The following is a 22,249-nucleotide window of genomic DNA, read 5'->3' on the forward strand; positions in this document are numbered from 1 at the left end:
TGTGGCGGCCCGCCACGAAAGAATTACGTCCGCCACATAAAAAAAATAAATAAATAAATATATATATATATATATATATATATATTTTTTTTGTCCTTTCCAGCTTCTCAGGCAAATCATATAGTTGATGTAGATGCCCATATAGGCTGTTCAGATTTATTTTTGCCTTATTTGTATTTGACCACTACTGTTTTCTGTTTATTTGTTACTGACTGTGGCAGGACACCTCTGCCTCTGTTTCACTTTATGTTGCTGGTAAATAATATGGTTGTAGTAGTAGGCTAAAGTTAAATTATTTAGTACGCACTAATTAAAGGGGCAGAGCTTTAAGAGACATTTTAGCTTTTATATTTTATAAGATATATTTTTGTAAGAACCACAATTAATAAATATATTTCAGTGAATAACTTATTGTTCAAATCTGTATATAAATATGTACATAAAGTGTTGTAGTTATATTGTAAAATGGATGGATGGATGGACGTTTAAAACAAAACTGTTTTAACAATCTACAAGGTTAAGGTTGCTTCTCTTTCTTCCCCTCCATTTTTCTGCATTCTTTCGTATCTCAAGTTATCATTACGTATATGTATTGTTGCATTTGAACAATTGTATTGTTGATAATAAAGGTAAAGTACTGGTATTGTTTATTATCAATAGCACTATTTCTATTGGTATTCATATTGCTCCATTTTTAGTGTAATAATGCTCATTGTAATTTCTGTATTTTTTTTTTTTTTTTTTAAATTTTCGCTAACTGTTTATTTGCTATTACTTTTACCATCATATTTGTACATGTCGTATTTGCTGATGTTGCTCTGTTGTTGTTGTTGTTGTGTTTGCTGTTGTTGTTTTTGTCTCTCTGTCTAATCCCCCTCTTGTCCCCACAATTCCCCCCTCTGTCTTCCTTTTTCTCTCTTTCTATCCCCTCCTGCTCCGGCCCGGCTGCACCAAATGATAATATAAATACATTTAATAAAGTCAAAATACAAGTAAGGCAACAAGAGAAGTATCCTACACTTCTCTTTTGTAAAGTAAATCTGAACAGCCGATATGGGCATCTACATCTGCTATATGATTTGCCCGAGAAGCTGGGCAGGACATAGAAAAAAAAATAAAAATAAAAAAATAAAAATAAAAAATAAAACAAAACTGTTATTATTAATTAGTAAGTATACATTTTTTGAGCCTTTTTAGAGAAAATCAAATCATTGTAGAAAATTATGCAAATTACTCGATGATGTCATGGTGACCACGCCCATAGCCACGCCCCCACCGCCACAGGTATCTTGGCAGTTTATGGGAAACACTGATACTGATAAGTGCAGTCAAAAGCATAAGGTCAATTGTCAGACAGATAGATTATGTTGGACGGGTGTTGTTGTCGTCTCAGAACTTACCTATCTGACAGTTGTAAGTCCACACGCGGTTGCCGTCGTAGCGACTGCGACACTTCATGATGTTGTTGGTGTAGTCTGACTCGGCCACCTCGTACTCGGGGTTGATCACAATCTGGAGGAGGAGCAAGTGGTTTATTTTCTCCCTCTCACACTGAAGCCATCTCTTTGGTGGTGGCCTGGTGTGTCTGTACCTGCAGCACGTAGTCGCCAGGTGGAAGGTCTGTGATGTCGATCCACTGACAGTCGATGTCGTGTCTGTAAGTGTCCCAGCAGCCCACAGTGATGCCCTGCGCTCCGAAGTTGGCACATTCGTACTGCTTCTGGATGCCTGCCACACCAATGTTATTATTCATCCATTCATCCATTCCCTGGACACTTGTCAATGTTGATTTACAGTCCTGGTCAAAAGTGGACATACACTTGTAAGTGCGTGTTCCGAGTGCCTGCTGGTCACCAAACACAGCAGGAATGTGCGTCAAATACGCAAAATTATACTGTCACCAAATAAAATCATGTTTTATTCTAAGTTTAGGAGCTGGAGTATTTTTAGAACTGTATATTGACATATTATTTCATCAGAAAAGCTAACGTCAAAACGACAGCAACAGTCATGGCGCCTTTGTTTACTCTGATTATACACCACACCGCCGTGTATAAAGACAGTATGACCAACTTAGTTGTTAGCAAACATGGCGCCCTGTAGTGACATTAGGGGCTTTTGACCAATCAGAGAGCGTATGGCTGGATGGTCTCCTAAATGATCGGTGACTACAGGGCGCCATGTTTGCTACCAACTTTGAAACTGAGTTGGCCATACACGACTCTGACTAGTAGTACTCCGCTGGAGAGTCTATGTACTACAGAGGTCTTTAACAGGGGGTCTGTGACCCCCAGAGGTTCTGCAGGGGGAAGTCTTTGTTTCATTTAAATGTCTTTAAATACACATTAAGATTGATCCAACGCACTGTAGTGTAGTTACAAACCCCGTTTCCATATGAGTTGGGAAATTGTGTTAGATGTAAATATAAACGGAATACAATGATTTGCAAATCATTTTCAAGCCATATTCAGTTGAATATGCTACAAAGACAACATAAGAATGGACAATAATAAAGCTGCTATTTGATGTTCAAACTGATAAACATTTTTTTGTGTGCAAATAATCATTAACTTTAGAATTTGATGCCAGCAACACGTGACAAAGAAGTTGGGAAAGGTGGCAATAAATACTGATAAAGTTGAGGAATGCTCGTCAAACACTTATTTGGAACATCCCACAGGTGAACAGGCAAATTGGGAACAGGTGGGTGCCATGATTGGGTATAAAAATAGATTCCATGAAATGCTCAGTCATTCACAAACAAGGACGGGGCGAGGGTCACCACTTTGTCAACAAATGCGTGAGCAAATTGTTGAACAGTTTAAGAAACACCTTTCTCAACCAGCTATTGCAAGGAATTTGGGGATTTCACCATCTACGCTCCGTAATATCATCAAAGGGTTCAGAGAATCTGGAGAAATCACTGCACGTAAGCAGCTAAGCCCGTGACCTTCCATCCCTCAGGCTGTACTGCATCAACAAGCGACATCAGTGTGTAAAGGATATCACCACATGGGCTCAGGAACACTTCAGAAACCCACTGTCAGTAACTACAGTTGGTCGCTACATCTGTAAGTGCAAGTTAAAACTCTCCTATGCAAGGCGAAAACCGTTTATCAACAACACCCAGAAACGCTGTCGGCTTCGCTGGGCCTGAGCTCATCTAAGATGGACTGATACAAAGTGGAAAAGTGTTCTGTGGTCTGACGAGTCCACATTTCAAATTGTTTTTGGAAACTGTGGACGTCGTGTCCTCCGGACCAAAGAGGAAAAGAACCATCCGGATTATTATAGGCGCAAAGTGTAAAAGCCAGCATGTGTGATGGTATGGGGGTGTATTAGTGCCCAAGACATGGGTAACTTACACATCTGTGAAGGCACCATTAATGCTAAAAGGTACATACAGCTTTTGGAGCAACATATGTTGCCATCCAAGCAACGTTACCATGGACGCCCCTGCTTATTTCAGCAAGACAATGCCAAGCCACGTGTTACATCAACGTGGCTTCATAGTAAAAGAGTGCGGGTACTAGACTGGCCTGCCTGTAGTCCAGACCTGTCTCCCATTGAAAATGTGTGGCGCATTATAAAGCCTAAAATAGCACAAGGGAGACCCCCGGACTGTTGAACAACTTAAGCTGTACATCAAGCAAGAATGGGAAATAATTCCACCTGAGAAGCTTCAAAAATGTGTCTCCTCAGTTCCCAAACCTTTACTGAGCGTTGTTAAAAGGAAAGGCCATGTAACACAGTGGTGAACATGCCCTTTCCCAACTACTTTGGCATGTGTTGCAGCCATGAAATTCTAAGTTAATTATTATTTGCAAAAAAATATAAAGTTTATGAGTTTGAACATCAAATATGTTGTCTTTGTAGTGCATTCAATTGAATATGGCTTGAAAAGGATTTGAAAATCCTTGTATTCCGTTTATATTTACATCTAACACAATTTCCCAACTCATATGGAAACGGGGTCTGTAGAATAGAAGAATAGAATAGAATGGACTTTATTGTCATTATATTTGCATATAACGAGATTAAGGACTCCAACTTAAGGTGCAGTAGTGGAAACAAATATGTAATACAAATAAATCACATAAGTAATAAAGATAAAAAAATAAGAATTGAAATAAACAGACTACTATCCAATAAAAACAAAAAGCAATCCTGTACAATATACAAAAAACTGTACAATGTGTAGTTGCAGTACATTAGCACTGTAGTTGCCACCTAGCAATTAGCATGCTATGTGACAGCTAGCGATTAGCATACTAGTTGCCAGCCTGCTATTAGCCATGTTATACTATATAATAAAAAAATATTTTTTTTGCACAATAACAAGGTACTTTCGGGCCAGTTTTAATTTAAAACACCATTTTATACTAGATATGTAAGTGGGGGGTCACAGTCTGTTTGAGATCCTTGGTCTGGAGAAGACTGAAGACCCCTGTACTAAAGAGTCATACTGGTTTATTTGAGAGGAGGTCTTTATTTGAACAAGGATATTGTTGTGCAATGAATATTAACACTGGTGTCAATGATAATATATAATAATGAATATTGTCAGTGGTTGTATAAGAAAGACTGTTTAGTGTTTATTAGATAATATATAATAATGAATATTGTCAGTGGTTGTATAAGAAAGACTGTTTAGTGTTTATTAGATAATATATAATAATGAATATTTACACTGGTGTCAAAGATAATATATAATAATGAATATTGACAGTGTGAATATAGTGGTGTTATAACAAAGACTGTTTATTAGTTGAAGTGGATGGTGCCGCAATACTTGCTGTTAGATTACATTTAATGAAGGATAATAAAAAGTGTTTAGCTTCACAAATACACATATTCTAAAAACGTTTTGGCCTCTGTGTACTTCACTTCTTAAAAACTGATATTTGAATCAACTCTGGACAGAGTGGGGATTTTTCAAAACGGGATGGGTTATTTTTCAAAGATGTTTTGGTTTGTTTCCCACCAAATGTGAGACATTATCTCATGTTTTTAAACGTACTCAACCACAGAAGATGAAGTTATTGACTTTCACATCACGCCCAGGGTGTTAAAAACAAGAACACATTCCTGATGTCGCCTAAGATCCAGGTGTGGTTAGAAAAGTAACGCAGTCGGGTAGATTTACCTTCATCACAATACGTGTCCTCCAGACAGAAGCTGGCTTTATGGCCCTCTGCCACCTTGGTGCCGTTCACATTCACCAAGTCATAGTGGGTGAACACCTCCATGCTGTGGAAGTGTCTGGAGAAGCAAGAAGAAGAAATCCATCAGTCAATGTTTACTTATATAGCCCTAAATCACAAGTGTCTCAAAGGGCTGCACAAGCCACAACGACATCCGCGGTACAGAGCCCACATCAGGGCAAGGAAAAACTCACAACCCAGTGGGACGTCGATGTGAATGACTATGAGAAACCTTGGAGAGGACCGCATATGTGGGTGACACCCCCACACTCCCCTCTAGGGGAGACCGGATGCAATGGACGTCGAGTGGGTCTGACATAATATTGTGAAAGTCCAGTCCATAGTGGATCTAACATAATAGTGGGAGAGTCCAGTCCATAGTGGATCTAACATAATAGTGAGAGTCCAGTCCATAGTGGATCTAACATAATAGTGAGAGTCCAGTCCATAGTGGATCTAACATAATAGTGTGAGAGTCCAGTTCATAGTGGATCTAACATAACAGTGAGAGTCCAGTCCATAGTGGATCTAACATAATAGTGTGAGAGTCCAGTCCATAGTGGATCTAACATAATATTGTGAGAGTCCAGTCCATAGTGGATCTAACATAATATTGTGAGAGTCCAGTCCATAGTGGATCTAACATAATAGTGTGAGAGTCCAGTCCATAGTGGATCTAACATAATAGTGAGAGTCCAGTTCATAGTGGATCTAACATAATAGTGTGAGTCCAGTCCATAGTGGATCTAACATAATAGTGAGAGTCCAGTCCATAGTGGATCTAACATAATAGTGAGAGTCCAGTCCATAGTGGATCTAACATAATAGTGAGAGTCCAGTCCATAGTGGATCTAACATAATAGTGTGAGAGTCCAGTCCATAGTGGATCTAACATAATAGTGAGAGTCCAGTTCATAGTGGATCTAACATAATAGTGTGAGAGTCCAGTCCATAGTGGATCTAACATAATAGTGAGAGTCCAGTTCATAGTGGATCTAACATAATAGTGAGAGTCCAGTCCATAGTGGATCTAACATAATAGTGAGAGTCCAGTCCATAGTGGATCTAACATAATAGTGTGAGAGTCCAGTCCATAGTGGATCTAACATAATAGTGTGAGAGTCCAGTCCATAGTGGATCTAACATAATAGTGTGAGAGTCCAGTCCATAGTGGATCTAACATAATAGTGAGAGTCCAGTTCATAGTGGATCTAACATAATATTATGAGAGTCCAGTCCATAGTGGATCCAACATAATAGTGAGAGTCCAGTCCATAGTGGATCTAACATAATAGTGGGAGAGTCCAGTCCATAGTGGATCTAACATAATATTGTGAGAGTCCAGTCCATAGTGGATCTAGCATAATAGTGAGAGTCCAGTCCATAGTGGATCTAACATAATATTGTGGAGTCCAGTCCATAGTGGATCTAACATAATAGTGAGAGTCCAGTCCATTGTGGATCTAACATAATAGTGAGAGTCCAGTCCATAGTGGATCTAACATAATAGTGTGAGAGTCCAGTCCATAGTGGATCTAACATAATAGTGAGAGTCCAGTCCTTAGTGGATCTAACATAATAGTGTCAGAGTCCAGTCCATAGTGGATCTAACATAATAGTGAGAGTCCAGTCCATAGTGGATCTAACATAATAGTGAGAGTCCAGTCCATAGTGGATCTAACATAATAGTGTGAGAGTCCAGTTCATAGTGGATCTAACATAATAGTGTCAGAGTCCAGTCCATAGTGGATCTAACATAATATTGTGAGAGTCCAGTCCATAGTGGATCTAACATAATAGTGTGAGAGTCCAGTCCATAGTGGATCTAACATAATAGTGAGAGTTCATAATATTGTGAGATTCCAGTCCATAGTGGATCCAACATAATAGTGAGAGTCCAGTCCATAGTGGGGCCAGCAGGAGACCATCCCGAGCGGAGACGGGTCAGCAGCACAGAGATGTCCCCAACTGATGCACAGGCGAGCGGTCCAGCCCGGGTCCTGACTCTGGACAGCCATCCATGTCTGGTGGCCTTCATCCATGGCCACCGGACCTGTGCCCCCCCGCCCCCCCTCCACAAGGGAGAGGGGGGCAGGGTGTCAAAAAAGAATCACGCTTTGAGTGGTAGATGAACATGAAATTCTCACCTGTGGCATTCATGCCACACCCAGGACTGATGTCCGGCCTTTGGCCTGAAGTCTGACTGGCCGTTGTTGTGGATCTGGGAGGAGAAGCGTAGCAGGCGGCGGTAAGAGTTCTGATCGGCGTTGTCGGCACTGCTGGACAGACACTTCTCCTCCTGCGCACACTGGAGGGCGTACATGGGTCTGTCCTCCAGGTAGGTGGTCTGCTCCACGACTTGGGCATTGAGGACCAGGTCAGGGGCCGCTGCGTTAAGACACAGCATCAACACGTTCAGCTTGGTTCCTGGGACTCTGCGCTGGTACCAAACTCCTTACTTGGAGCACAGGAGACCCCGGCGGCGAAGCGTCCTCCTCCTTTAGGACATTCCAGGTGTTTCCCGTGATGCAGACACTGATCCAGAGTCAGCTCGGTCCCTGAACACCTCACACCGCTCATCACGACGTTCTCAGCTGCAGAGTCTCCTTGCCAGTACCATGTTTCCTGTCACATATAAAACCAAACATCAATAAAACAAGTCTTCATCAGCACTTTACAGCAAAACCAACTATCCTTGCCTGTGTTTGGGATCTGCATACCTGAAAATATCAAATCAAACAATGGAGGCATGGATATAGAGTGGTGGTCAAAAGTGTACATATACTTGTAAAGAACATCATGTCATGGCTGTCTTGAGTTTCCAATCATTTCTACAACTAGAGCGATTCAGCCCTTTGAGACACTTGTGATTTAGGGCTATATAAATAAACATTGATTGATTGATTGATTGATTGATTGGAGCACATACTTGTTGGTCACAAAAAACATTCATGAAGTTTGGTCCTTTTATGAATTTATTATGGGTCTACTGAAAATGTGACAAAGATAAGACCTTCTGGAGGAAAGTTCTGTGGTCAGATGAAACAAAAACGGAGCTGTTTGGCCACAATACCCAGCAATATGTTTGGAGGAGAAAAGGTGAGGCCTTTAATCCCAGGAACACCACACCTACTGACCTACTCAGTGGCCTAATGGTTAGAGTGGCCGCCCTGATATCGGTAAGTTGTGAATTCAAACCCCGGCCGAGTCATACCAAACACTATAAAAATGGGACCCATTACCTCAGCATCAAGGGTTGGAATTGGGGGTTAAATCACCCCGGGGGCGGGGCGGGGGCGTGGTTAAGAGGGGAGGAGTATATTTACAGCTAGAATTCACCAACTCGAGTATTTCATATATATTTCATATATATATATATATATATGTATGAAATACTTGACTTTCAGTGAATTCTAGCTATATATATATATATTTATTTTATTATACATATAAATAAAAGAAATACTTGAATTTCAGTGTTTTCCGGAGGCTGTCCAGTAGATGGCAGTATTGTCCTGTTTAAGAGTGTCACAACATTGCTGTTTACGGCAGACAAACTGCTTTACGGTAGACAAAAACGTGACTGCTGTTGTTGTGTGTTGTTACCGCGCTGGGAGGACGTTAATGAAACTGCCTAACAATAAACCCACATAAGAAACCAAGAACTCGCCCTCGATCATTCTACGGTTATAACGTGATTGGGCAGGCACGCTGTTTATATCGTGGGAAAGCGGACGTGAGAACAGGCTGTCCCCACTCAGGTCCGCATTGAGCTGGAGGGGGCGTGGCCTCCAGCTCCGGCTGAATCCCGGGAGTTTATCGGGAGAAAATTTCTTCCGGGAGGTTATCGGGAGAGGCGCTGAATTCCGGGAGTCTCCCGGTAAAACCGGGAGGGTTGGCAAGTATGTATAAGGGTGAGGGTGAGGGTTACTAATAATCAATAATTATGGGGTTATTGAGGGAAGACTCTTAGTTAATGGCTTACATGTTGTATAATAAGGCCATGCAGAATAAGGCATTAATAAGTACTTAATAATGACTAATTAAGAGCCAATATGTTACTAATTTGCATGTTAATAAGCAACAAATTAATGGTGAATATGTTCCCCATACTAAAGTGTAGCCATACTTATATGTATTTCCATCCATCCATCCATTTTCTACCGCTTATTCCCTTCGGGGTATGTATTTATGGAAAGTAAATAAAATAACTTGTATTAATTTCAGATCATGATTTATGTTAGTCTGGCACACCACTGACTTTTAGTGATCTATAATATTGATGGGCAAGGCCACACACACACACACACACACACACACACACACACACACACACACACACACACACACACACACACACACACACACACACACACACACACACACACACACACACACACACACACACACACACACACACACTCACAAACTATACATGTTTTGTTAAGTGTTTAGTTAAGTATTTTTAATTTTATCTATCTATCTATACCAGGGGTGTCAAACTCATTTTCATTGGGGGCCACATCGCAGTAATGGCTGCTTTCAGAGGGCTGCGTTTTACAATATATACATGCGGGGAATAACCTGTGATTAATCATGATTAATTGAAATGCATATGCTTTTGATTATACATTTTTTTTATGTATAACTTACTTTAAAATCATAAATAAAGGTGACAAGCAGATTTTTAACTTTGTTTTTATCTCACAAAAATAGTTTTGCAACACAGTATATGACCAGATAACTGTAAAGTTTAAAATATGCATTTTTTTTCCTGTCAAAATTGAAAGTAAAAAAATAAAATAAGTTTTGTATTGAAACCCATTTTTTCCAGGCTTTCACGGGCCACATAAAATGATGTGGCGGGCCAGAACTGGCCCCCGGGCCTTGAGTTTGACACCTGCGATCTATACTTTATGGAAGTTATTTAACTTTAAAAAAAAACTTAATTCACTATAAAAACGTAAAAGAATACCACCTTTAAGTCTTCTTAACCTTGTTTTACGTCTAACTTACACACTAGAAAGCTCATGTGTTTACCATAAATCTTCCTAAATATTCTTGAAATAACATACTGCTGAATCCCTTCTGTGACTGTGGCAGCTGGAGTTGTATCCATCATCTCCTGTGGCTTCTGAACACTTTCCTCACCTGCCTCCACAGGCACAGTCTGAGGTGGTTTTCTGCAACTGATTGGTGTGTGGAAACATTTTGGCAGCACACTGGTCTCCCTGATAAATGTGGTGCAATGATGTCATGCTAATGTGGTGCAATGATGTCATGCTAATCACCAAGTACAGTATATGTCTTGTCCTGACTCAGCTTCTTTTTGACACTCCGCCACATGGAAATCTCCTTAACAGAGTCAGACTTTCCAAGATGACTGATGTGGGGGATTTATAAGACAGGAAGTCTGACGGGAAAGAAAGATGTCATTTTGCATGTGAGTCGTTGTTTGCTGTCATTTATTCCGTCCGTTAGTGTCATCATGTCCTATTTAAAAGTCAGATTTAGAGCGAGTCTGACCAAAGTCATCATTATTCTAGGGATGTGCATATTAATACATCATGGCTTGTGGGGGAGTTTTTCATTGATTGATTGATTGTGTCTTGAAGCAATTAGGGCAAAACACTACAGGGACGTGCCAGCAACCTGAGGGTTCCTGGTTCGATCCCCAGCTTCTACCAACCTAGTGACATCCGTTGTGTCCTTGAGCGAGACACTTCACCATTGCTCCTGATGGGTGGTGGTTAGCGCCTTATCTAATTTCACCTATTTGGGTTAAAAATATTTTTTGTAAACCAGTAATTATAGTCTGCAAATGATGTGTTGCTGTTGAGTGTCGGTGCTGTTTAGAGCTCGGCAGAGTAACCGTGTAATACTCTTCCATATCAGTAGGTGGCAGCAGGTAGCTAATTGCTTTGTAGATGTCGGAAACAGCGGGAGGCAGTGTGCAGGTAAAAAGGTGTCTGATGCTTAAACCAAAAATATACAAAAGGTGAGTGCCCCTAAGAAAAAGGCATGGAAGCTTAGGGAAGGCTATGCAGAACGAAACTAAAACTGAACTGGCTACAAAGTAAACAAAAATAGAATGCTGGACGACAGCAAAGACTTACTGTGGAGCAAAGACGGCGTCCACAAAGTACATCCGAACATGACATGACAATCAACAATGTCCCCACAAAGAAGGATAAAAACAACTGAAATATTCTTGATTGCTAAAACAAAGTAGATGCGGGGAATATCGCTCAAAGGAAGACATGAAACTGCTACAGGAAAATACCAAAAAAAGAGAAAAAGCCACCAAAATAGGAGCGCAAGACAAGAAGTAAAACACTACACACAGGAAAACCCTAAAAAACTCAAAATAAGTCAGGGTGTGATGTGACAGGTGGTGACAGTACACCTACTTTGAGACAAGAGCTATAGTGATGCATGCTTGGTTATGCTTTAAAGTCATATCCAACAATTGCGACAACGACTTTTTACTGTCAACTGAGTTTCGTTTTTTAATGATTTCTGCTGGTGGTGTGCCTCCGCATTTTTTCAACGCAAAAATTGCACCTTGGCTCAAAAATGGTTGAAAAACACTGCTCTACAGAACATGTCATGGTGGTGCTTTGCTCAAGATGTTGCATGGATGATGTTTTACAGACCATCTTCAAACCACTCTCTGATCTTCTCTTCAGAAAGTGTTGTTCTTATTGTCCTCTCAAGGCCACGCCCCCTTGCACTGCGTCTCCACCCTACCAACCACCTTGTAGTTATATTGGTTTTCAGCGCTTCTATTTTGAGTCTGCTGACAGATATAAATTAGAACTATCTGCTATTTTGTAACAGCAATGGCAACGGCGGAGGATTTAGCATGCATGTGCATGTACGAGCCAGTCTGCCCCACAACAAGAAGGAAGGAACTTATTGACTACAACTGGATAAAAATGGCCAAATGGTGCAAAGCTCCATGGGTAAACTCTGCCATATACGGAGATACGTCACTAAAGTGTCAAATTCCAAATGGCTTGTTTGGATTTAGACAAGATTGTTTTATGAATATTTAGCATTTGCAGGACTTGTGGGGATCCCAAATACACAAGAAGCTCTTACATTGGATGTCCTCAGCTTTTGTTAGATTATGTGAAGGTTTTATTTCTTCACATTGAGTACTTTAGTGAGGTAAGCTGAGCCTTTAAAACAAGTATTTGCCGCTATGATCCTCACATATCTTCCAGAACAGCATCTTGAATGTCACTTACCACACACACACACACACACACACACTCACACACACACACACACACACGCACGCACACACGCACACACACACACACACACACACACACACACACACACACACACACACACACACACACACACACACACACACACACACACACACACACACACACACACACACACACACAGCAGGCCTAGACAGGAGGAGGACAGAGTGTAGGCACACAGAACATCAGAGGGTCAAATGTGCGAGAAAATGAGAGCAGACAGTGTTGACAAACAATGTTGCAACCTTGTGTGGGAACCGCAAGTGCAGAAACACAAAAGAAGAATCCCTGTGGGATGCAGAAACTGGCAGAGAAGTTTTCCGTGCAACGTTCATATTGTTGTTACTCAGCCAGCGTTTGTGGGTCTGATGGACCCGTTGCATTTTATGGCTTTTAATGCCTCACAATCAAACACTTTTATGTTAAAATACTGAACAGATGTTTACCTTATCCCAAAAAACATCTGTTCAGTATTTTATAGGGGTGTAACGGTACACAAAAATTTCGTTTCGGTACGTACCTCGGTTTAGAGGTCACGGTTCGGTTCATTTTCGGTACAGTAAGAAAACAAAAAAATATAAATTTTTGGGTTATTTATTTACCAAATTTGCAAAATCTTCCACCAAAAATATTTTTCCAAGTGGAATATTTGATGTGAAGTAATGGGAGCCTTGGATAGGTCAATAATTCATAATAACATTGATTTTGATTCAATATTATGTTTTGAGCAATGACAGTTTGAAAGAAAAAAAAACAGCTTTGTTTTATTAGTCAATATTGCAACTTTTTCTAAATTACATTTAACCTTTAAGCTTTTTTTTTTTCACTTTTGTTATGTTTTTGTTTATTTTAATAGTATTTTTAGAATGTGCCATGGGCCTTTAAAACATTAGCTGTGGGCCGCAAATGGCCTCCGGGGCACACTTTTGACACCCCTGCTATAGATAATAAAAAATTAAATGTGATAAATCTATGGATAAAAAGCAGAGCCTGGCGACGCATGCGCGTTTATCATAACTCTCTCTCTCTCTCTGTCTCTGCCTCTCCCTCACCAATGCTGCTGCGTGCACAATTTGTTTTGTTTTTAACCCCTTCTTAACCCTGAACGTACATTGAAAATACACGCAACCCTAACTCAAAATGCTGGACATTTGAGGCATTTAAGAAACTCCGCCCTGACAGCTCCGCAAAAGAGGACATGTCCGGTGAAAAGAGGACGTATGGTCAGTCTATCGTAGCCCGTTAGCTGCTAGCATGCCACGTGTTGTGCCTCGGTGTGTATTGTTTACACAACGTACGTTACGCTACTTAATATGTCCGTGTGGAAACTCGTTCGGTGCACCTCCGAACCGAACCGGAACCCCCGTACCGAAACGGTTCAATACAAATACACGTAACCGTTACACCCCTAGTATTTTAACATAAAAGTGTTTGATTGTGAGCCATTAAAAGCCACAAAATGCAACGGGTCCATCAGACCCACAAACGCTGGCTGAGTAACAACAATATGAACATTACACAAGGGTAAATACACTTGACCTATTATACGTTCACAAGGCAACATTATCTTTATTTTCCTCTGGTGAATCAATAAAGCTTAATATGGTAGAAGATGTTTACTGACACCATCCTGAGGATTGTTTACCAATGCAGCTAGTGTTAGTAGTTTGTGTATTAATACTACACATACACTGTCAATCAGGGCTGGATATTATTATCTCTGTGAAGACAGTATTTTGATTATTACTGCCTGCATGCTGACATGATTTGTGTCAGTAGGGGTTGCTGTTGCTCAGTGAAAGGCTACAAGTGTGAAGTATAAGGTTCAGGTTTGCTGTGGTGGACAACATGCAACAAGGTGGTGTGTGTGCAGTATAAATCAGGCGTGGAAAAGGGAGAGGAGCGTTACCTGGTAGGCGTGGTTGGCAAAGCCCAAGCCCAGCTGTCTGCACACCACCATGGCCTCCATGGTCCCCCAGCTGTCACTGCACACTGCGCCCCACACGAGGGAGCCGTTCCTGTCCGTAAGGACCTCCACGCGGCCCTCGTAGGGATTGCGGCCCCCGGCTAGGCGAAGCTGCGTGGAAGACGGACGTGTGTCAAGGAAAATGCAAACATCTGCTGGGAATCGCTCTGCTTACTCTGTCCTTGAAGCCCATGGCGGGAACGTTACACTTGACGGCAGCGTCTTCCTCGTGGCTGCAGCCCAGAGCATCGCGGTTGAAGTGGCACTCTGTCAGAGACTTCTCAAAGCCAGAGCAGTCCACTTCGTTCATGTGCACAGGCCCGATGCCTACAAAGGCCAACACAATGTTCTTAGTTGTCTTGAACACTTTCAGAGGTGGGTAGTAACGCGCTACATTTACTCCGTTACATCTACTTGAGTAACTTTTGGGATAAATTGTACTTCTAAGAGTAGTTTTAATGCAACATACTTTTACTTTTACTTGAGTATATTTATAGAGAAGAAACGCTACTTTTACTATGCTCCATTTATCTACATTCAGCTCGCTACTCGCTACTGATTTTTATCGATCTGTTAATGCACGCTTTGTTTGTTTTGGTTTGTCAGACAGACCTTCAAAGTACGAACTATCGCATGCCTGCCTTTCACCAATCAAATACAGTCACTGGTGACGTTTGACTCCGTTTCACCAATCAAATGCAGTCACTGGTGACGTTTGACTCCGTTTCACCAATCAAATGCAGTCACTGGTGACGTTTGACTCCGTTTCACCAATCAAATGCAGTCACTGGTGACGTTTGACTCCGTTTCACCAATCAAATGCAGTCACTGGTGACGTTTGACTCCGTTTCACCAATCAAATGCAGTCACTGGTGACGTTTGACTCCGTTTCACCAATCAAATGCAGTCACTGGTGACGTTTGACTCCGTTTCACCAATCAAATGCAGTCACTGGTGACGTTTGACTCCGTTTCACCAATCAAATGCAGTCACTGGTGACGTTTGACTCCGTTTCACCAATCAAATGCAGTCACTGGTGTCGTTTGTCTCCGTTTCACCAATTAAATGCAGTCACTGGTGACGTTTGACTCCGTTTCACCAATCAAATGCAGTCCCTTACAATTAGTGCACCAACCCAAAAAACCTCCCTCCCCCCATTTCTTTCTGTTATCAATATTCTGGTTCCTACATTATATATCAATATATATCAATACAGTGTGCAAGGGATACAGTCTGTAAGCACACATGATTGTGCGTGCTGCTGGTCCACTAATAGTACTAACCTTTAACAGTTAATTTGACTCATTTTCATTAATTACTAGTTTCTATGTAACTGTTTTTATATTGTTTTACTTTCTTTTTTATTCAAGAAAATGTTTTTAATTTAGTTAGCAGGATTGTGCCGAAAATGTAATTTCAGTTCTTATGTGTCTTGTACATGTTAAGAATGGACAAATAAAGCTCCGATCCGATTTTATCTTATTTTATTATTTTTTTAAAAAAGTACCTTATCTTCACCATACATGGTTGTCCAAATTAGGCATAATAATGTGTTAATTCCACGACTGCATATATCGGTTGATATCGGTATCGGTTGATATCGGTATCGGTAATTAAAGAGTTGGACAATATCGGAATATCGGATATCGGCAAAAAGCCATTATCGGACATCCCTAGTTACAATGCTAAAAAATGAAAAGTTAAAGCTAAAAAAAGAAATACACTTTATTGAGTTAACATTATTTCTTTATAGGGGGAAAGATGTTATGAGCTAGGGAATATAACAACTACACTACCCATCATGCAACGGGAGTGACGAGCATGCGCAGTAGCCCCGAAAAGGGTTGTTGCATGTTGTCACCCGTGAAAGTAAACGTCAAGAACTCAGCCAACACGCCTCGTCTGCATTATTTATAATTAGACAGACAACACATATACAGTGTGAAAAACAAAAGTTAAAAAAGGGAGATGTGTTGTATATATATGTATGTGCTGCGGTTGCTTTAAGAAGGTTGCGCCAGCTGCCGTAAAGGAGGTGCGTTGCTAGCCTGGTTGCTATGTTTCCGGTGGGTCGTAAAAGTGTTCTTCATGAGTTTGTACCCTGCTCAAATCTCTCAGTAAAGTTATTCATTGGATTATACCTTTTGTTTTGAACTTTATTACACCTTGGAGCGCTTTTTCCCGTCCATTGTTTTCCTGCTTTCGCTATCTGCGCCTAATGACTGAGCTACGTGACTGATTTATTGTGATGTCACACGGAGCATTTCTGGTCGGGACGGGATTCGTTCCGAGGGATTCGAATAAAGAACCAACTCTTTTCTTTACTATACTGGTCTCGATAACGGGTACCGGTTCTCAAAAAGGGATTCGAGTCCGAGGACTCGGTTATTTTCTTATCGAACAACCGGGAAAACCGGTTTCGAGTATCATCCCTACTGGTGACGTTTGACTCCGTTTTACCAATCAAATGCGGTCACTGTTGACGTTTGACTCCGTTTCACCAATTAAATGCGGTCACTGGTGTCGTTTGTCTCCGTTTCACCAATTAAATGCAGTCACTGGTGACGTTTGACTCTGTTTCACCAATCAAATGCAGTCCCTGGTGACGTTTGACTCCGTTTCATTAATTAAATGCAGTCACTGGTGACGTTTGACTCCGTTTCACCAATCAAATACAGTCACTGGTGACATTTGACTCCGTTTCACCAATCAAATGCAGTCACTGGTGACGTTTGACTCCGTTTCACCAATCAAACAGAGGCAGGCAGTCACATGATTAACTACACATAAAGTTTCAGCGGCAAACAACAAGCTTAAGCTTACATGAACTCAACGTCAAATTTGAGGAAGCACATCGCGGTAAGTAACGATAGTAGATATTTTGGCTGTCACCGTAGGCTGATGTTAGCTTCCCTGCTATGAATCACTGTCAAATAGACATCGTGTGGGGACATTTATTAACGCACTGCAGCCTCATAGACAAACACACACACACACACACACACACACACACACACACACACACACACACACACACACACACACACACACACACACACACACACACACACACACGCACGCATGCATAGAAACACTAATCAGAAGTGCACAGTGTGTTCCCAGATGCAGCCCACACCTATCAGTTTATGGTTTGCGTAAAGGCTAACTTGTTATTTTCCTTTGTAATCTCTGCCTACTGAGCCTATGGTGCTGTTAAGTTATTGTGGCTCAATTTGCCTTAATTTTTTTTATGTTAATGTATTATTATTTAATATACATTATTGTTTTAGTTGCTTAAGAGATGTTCCTGGCTCTGAATTTGCTCATTGCTATTTTTATGTTTTTGTGCATTGCCGTCATCATTAAACGAACAGGTTACTCATCAGTTACTCAGTACTTGAGTAGTTTTTTCACAACATACTTTTTACTTTTACTCAAGTAAATATTTGGGTGACTATTCCTTACTTTTACTTGAGTAATAAATCTCTAAAGTAACAGTACTCTTACTTGAGTACAATTTCTGGCTACTCTACCCACCTCTGAACACTTTACAATATGAACATAACGGGAAACTGATTGTAATAGCTTTACCGGGCAAAAAAAAGAAATGCGATCTCTGGTTTACACAAAAACAAAGGCCAGTACATCATGTTCAACAATTAAACAGCAGCAGCCTCGCCTCACTCAAGTCAACACAGAACCAGATGTTGGACTTCTCGCTCACTCATTATGTGAAATGGAAAAATTAAATCTCTGTAAACAACATTCCTATTTTTCAGGTAGAAACAAAAATAATTTCAGCGCTGCAAATCATTCCATGATAACACGTGCGAGTCTTCCCACGTGACAGAGGAGGAATGTCCGCAGCAATATGGGCTCTGAAGAGACGGCCAGAAAAGTGCTCGCCACCGGAAGAAGTAAATCAGCCAGAAGCAGAACACGATGCTGATGTAGTTAAACATTCTATTCCCTCAAGTCAGGCGCAGGATGACATTTCATTGAAAATTCCAAAAGATTTGGTTGCATGCTACGAAATGGTAGTAGAAATATGTCATTGTTTTTATCCTTCCCAGCACACCCGTGTATCATATCTGACCATCATAAACAACAGTAATGTAGTGTTGCCATGGCAATGACAAAGATACTATACCACAGTGTTTTTCAACCACTAGTGTGCCGTGAGATACAGTCTGGTGTGCCGTGGGAGCTTATCTAATTTCACCTATGTGGGTTAAAAATATTATTTGCAAACCAGTAATTATAGTCTGCAAATGATGTGTTGTTTTTGAGTGTCTGTGCTGTCTAGAGCTCGGCAGAGTAACCGTGTAATACTCTTCCATATCAGTAGGTGGCAGCCGGTAGCTAATTGCTTTGTAGATGTCGGAAACAGCGGGAGGCAGGGTGCAGGTAAAAAAGGTGTCTAATGCTTAAACCAAAAATAAACAAAAGGTGAGTGCCCCTAAGAAAAGGCATTGAAGCTTAGGGAAGGCTATGCAGAACGAAACTAAAACTGAACAGGCTACAAAGTAAACAAAAACAGAATGCTGGACGACAGCAAAGACTTACTGTGGAGCAAAGACAGCGTCCACAATGTACATCCGAACATGACATGACAATCAACAATGTCCCCACAAAGAAGGATAAAAACAACTGAAATATTCTTGAATGCTTAAACATACCGTATTTTTCGGAGTATAAGTCGCTCCGGAGTATAAGTCGCACCGGCCGAAAATGCATAATAAAGAAGGAAAAAAACATATATAAGTCGCACTGGAGTATAAGTCGCATTTTTTGGGGAAATGTATTTGATAAAAGCCAACACCAAGAATAGACATTTGAAAGGCAATTTAAAATAAATAAAGAAGACTGAACAACAGGCTGAATAAGTGTACGTTATATGAGGCATAAATAACCAACTGAGAACGTGCCTGGTATGTTAACGTAACATATTATGGTAAGAGTCATTCAAATAACTATAACATATAGAACATGCTATACGTTTACCAAACAATCTGTCACTCCTAATCGCTAAATCCCATGAAATCTTATACGTCTAGTCTCTTACGTGAATGAACTAAATAATATTATTTGATATTTTACGCTAATGTGTTAATAATTTCACACATAAGTCGCTCCAGAGTATAAATCGCACCCCCGAAAAAAGCTGCGACTTATAGTCCGAAAAATACGGTAGGTGGCAGCCGGTAGCTAACTGCTTTGTAGATGTCGGAAACAGCGGGAGGCAGCGTGCAGGTAAAAAGGTGTCTAACGCTTAAACCAAAAATAAACAAAAGGTTAGTGCCCCTAAGAAAAGGCATTGAAGCTTAGGGAAGGCTATGCAGAACGAAACTAAAACTGAACAGGCTACAAAGTAAACAAAAACAGAATGCTGGACGACAGCAAAGACTTACTGTGGAGCAAAGACGGCGTCCACAATGCACTGCAAAAAGTCAGTGTTCAAAAACAAGGAAAAAAAAATACAAAAATGAGGGGTATTTTACCTGAACTAAGCAAAATGATCTGCCAATAGAACAAGAAAATTTGGCTTGTCAAGACTTTCCAAAACAAGTAATATTAGCTAACCTCAATGAATGCCAAAATACCTTAAAATAAGTATTTTTACACTAATAACAAGTGCACTTTTCTTGATAGCAAAAACAAATATGAGACCTTTTTTCTCAATATGTTGAAAAATATTCTTAAATGAAGTAAATGCCAGTGCCATTATCTTTACATAATGATATGCGCTCGGCATTACATTTCTTGAAACCAGCAAACTTACACTAAAAACTAGTTTATTTTTCTTAATGGAAAGGCAAAAAGGCAACGCTCAGGCAAATCATATTGTCTAAAAATGCATTTTCCCATCGATAACATGACATCATCGCGCCAAGTGCGTGCTCTTTCAGTCAATTAGTGAGCAAGGAATATAATGTATATATATATATATATATATATATATATATATATATATTTTTTTTTTTTTTTACAGCCCGGCCCCCGGCCAATTTTTTTTTATATTGTAATTTTGAAGAATTTATCTGAATGTGTATGAACTATTTCTGTTCAAAATTGTTTTGAAATGTCACATGTTAAATGTTTAAATATTAACTGTCAGTTTAATTATGAGACACAATTGTGTCAAAGTCATGTTTTTTTATTTCATGCTTGAAATAAGAAATTATTACTTTGAAAAAGCAGTTTTATACTTGTGAGTGTTGGTGACACAGCTTTGCAACAGTTGATATTCTAGTTTCAAGCATGTTTTACTCAATATAGGTCATCAAATCTCAACAACAAGCTGTAATATCTTACTGAAATCATTTAGGACCAAAACACTTAAAACACTCTAACATAAAATCTGCTTAGTGAGAAGAATTATCTTGTCAGACGGAAAATAAGCAAATATCACCCTTATTTGAGATATTTCATCTTACTTAGATTTCAGTTTTTGCAATGTGTACATCCGAACATGACATGACAATCAACAATGTCCCCACAAAGAAGGATAAAAACAACTGAAATATTCTTGAATGCTAAAACAAAGTAGATGCGGGAAATATCGCTCAAAGGAAGACATGAAACTGCTACAGGAAAATACCAAAAAAAGAGAAAAAGCCACCAAAAAAGTAGCGCAAGACAAGAACTAAAACACTACACACAGGAAAACAGCAAAAAATGGCGTGATGTAACAGTACACCTACTTTGAGACAAGAGCTATAGTGATGCATGCTTGGTTATGCTTTAAAGTCATATCCAACAATTGCGACGACGACTTTTTACTGTCATCTGAATTTCGTTTTTTTAACGATTTCTGCTGGTGGTGTGCCTCCGGATATTTTCAACGCAAAAAATGTGCCTTGGCTCAAAAAAGGTTGAAAAACACTGCTATGCCAGACACTAATTTGAAGACACTATTTATTTAGGCTCAATGAATATATAACGCTGTCAAAAAACTAAACCAAATAATTAAACGGTTATGTATGACGTTATTATGAATTATATTGTACTAAATTATGCATCATTGAGCTTACGACATCCCCAAATGTTCTGTTTGCGTTCATGATGTATAGCTCATTTCCGATTCAATGTGGAACCTGGAAATCATTATTTTGATGTCTTCATAGTCACTGACTTCCCAAAACAAACATCACCTATTCTGAGTCTGTGTGTGGTAGCCTTTAGAAAGCAGTGGTCACCTCCTGAAAAAGAAAAAACCTTGCACACTCTCCAAAAAGAATTCCTGGTCTGAAACCCTTAACAGCTGGGTTTTTTTCTGTGCTGGAACATTTTGTACACTCATCTACTGTACATATGGAGGAGGAGTGTTCCAGCAAACGTGATTGTTTTACACTTAAATATTGCCTTTCACAGTTTTTGGAAGCTAATAATGCATTGTCCATACGTTCTACTTGGGTTTTTATCTGCTTGGCTTGTGGCTTCATATGCTGATTGAAGGTCTGGAGTAGTCTGACTGAGGTCTGACAAAAATGACAAAAACAGGTGGACATTTCAGTTTTTCATCTAAAAGTGTCATTTTCACAGCTGGAAGCAGGTTTGATTTAACTCTTGTGCATATTTTCACATTTTGTGGCATTCACAATTTAAATAGGAGTGGAGGTTTTGTGTGTGGATAGTTCCTTCATAACAGCGTTTGTATAAGGTCAGAGTATGAGGGACAACATATTAGATCAGGCCTGGGCAATTATTTTGACTCGGGGGCCAAATTTAGAGAAAAAAATGTGTCTGGGGGCCGGTATTTCTATTTTTAGGAAAACTAATACAAAACCTCACAATAA

The 22,249-nt window shown here is 40.1% G+C and overlaps 1 protein-coding gene across 1 annotated transcript in view; it reads right to left on the reverse strand.

Moving 5' to 3' along the window:
• Positions 1–22,249, reverse strand: part of loxl2a (lysyl oxidase-like 2a) — a 75,591-nt gene that overhangs the window by 2,437 nt on the left and 50,905 nt on the right. Inside the window, exons 7-13 of the mRNA XM_062044245.1 lie at positions 14,626–14,777; positions 14,394–14,561; positions 7,664–7,829; positions 7,352–7,592; positions 5,147–5,262; positions 1,592–1,728; positions 1,401–1,512 (exon numbers count right to left, since the gene is read on the reverse strand). Of these exons, the coding sequence (XP_061900229.1) occupies positions 1,401–1,512; positions 1,592–1,728; positions 5,147–5,262; positions 7,352–7,592; positions 7,664–7,829; positions 14,394–14,561; positions 14,626–14,777 (1,092 nt within the window). The remainder of the gene's footprint in view (positions 1–1,400; positions 1,513–1,591; positions 1,729–5,146; positions 5,263–7,351; positions 7,593–7,663; positions 7,830–14,393; positions 14,562–14,625; positions 14,778–22,249) is intronic.

Source organism: Entelurus aequoreus, linkage group LG01, assembly GCF_033978785.1.
Source record: "Entelurus aequoreus isolate RoL-2023_Sb linkage group LG01, RoL_Eaeq_v1.1, whole genome shotgun sequence".
In the NCBI taxonomy this organism is placed as follows: Eukaryota; Metazoa; Chordata; class Actinopteri; order Syngnathiformes; family Syngnathidae; genus Entelurus; species Entelurus aequoreus.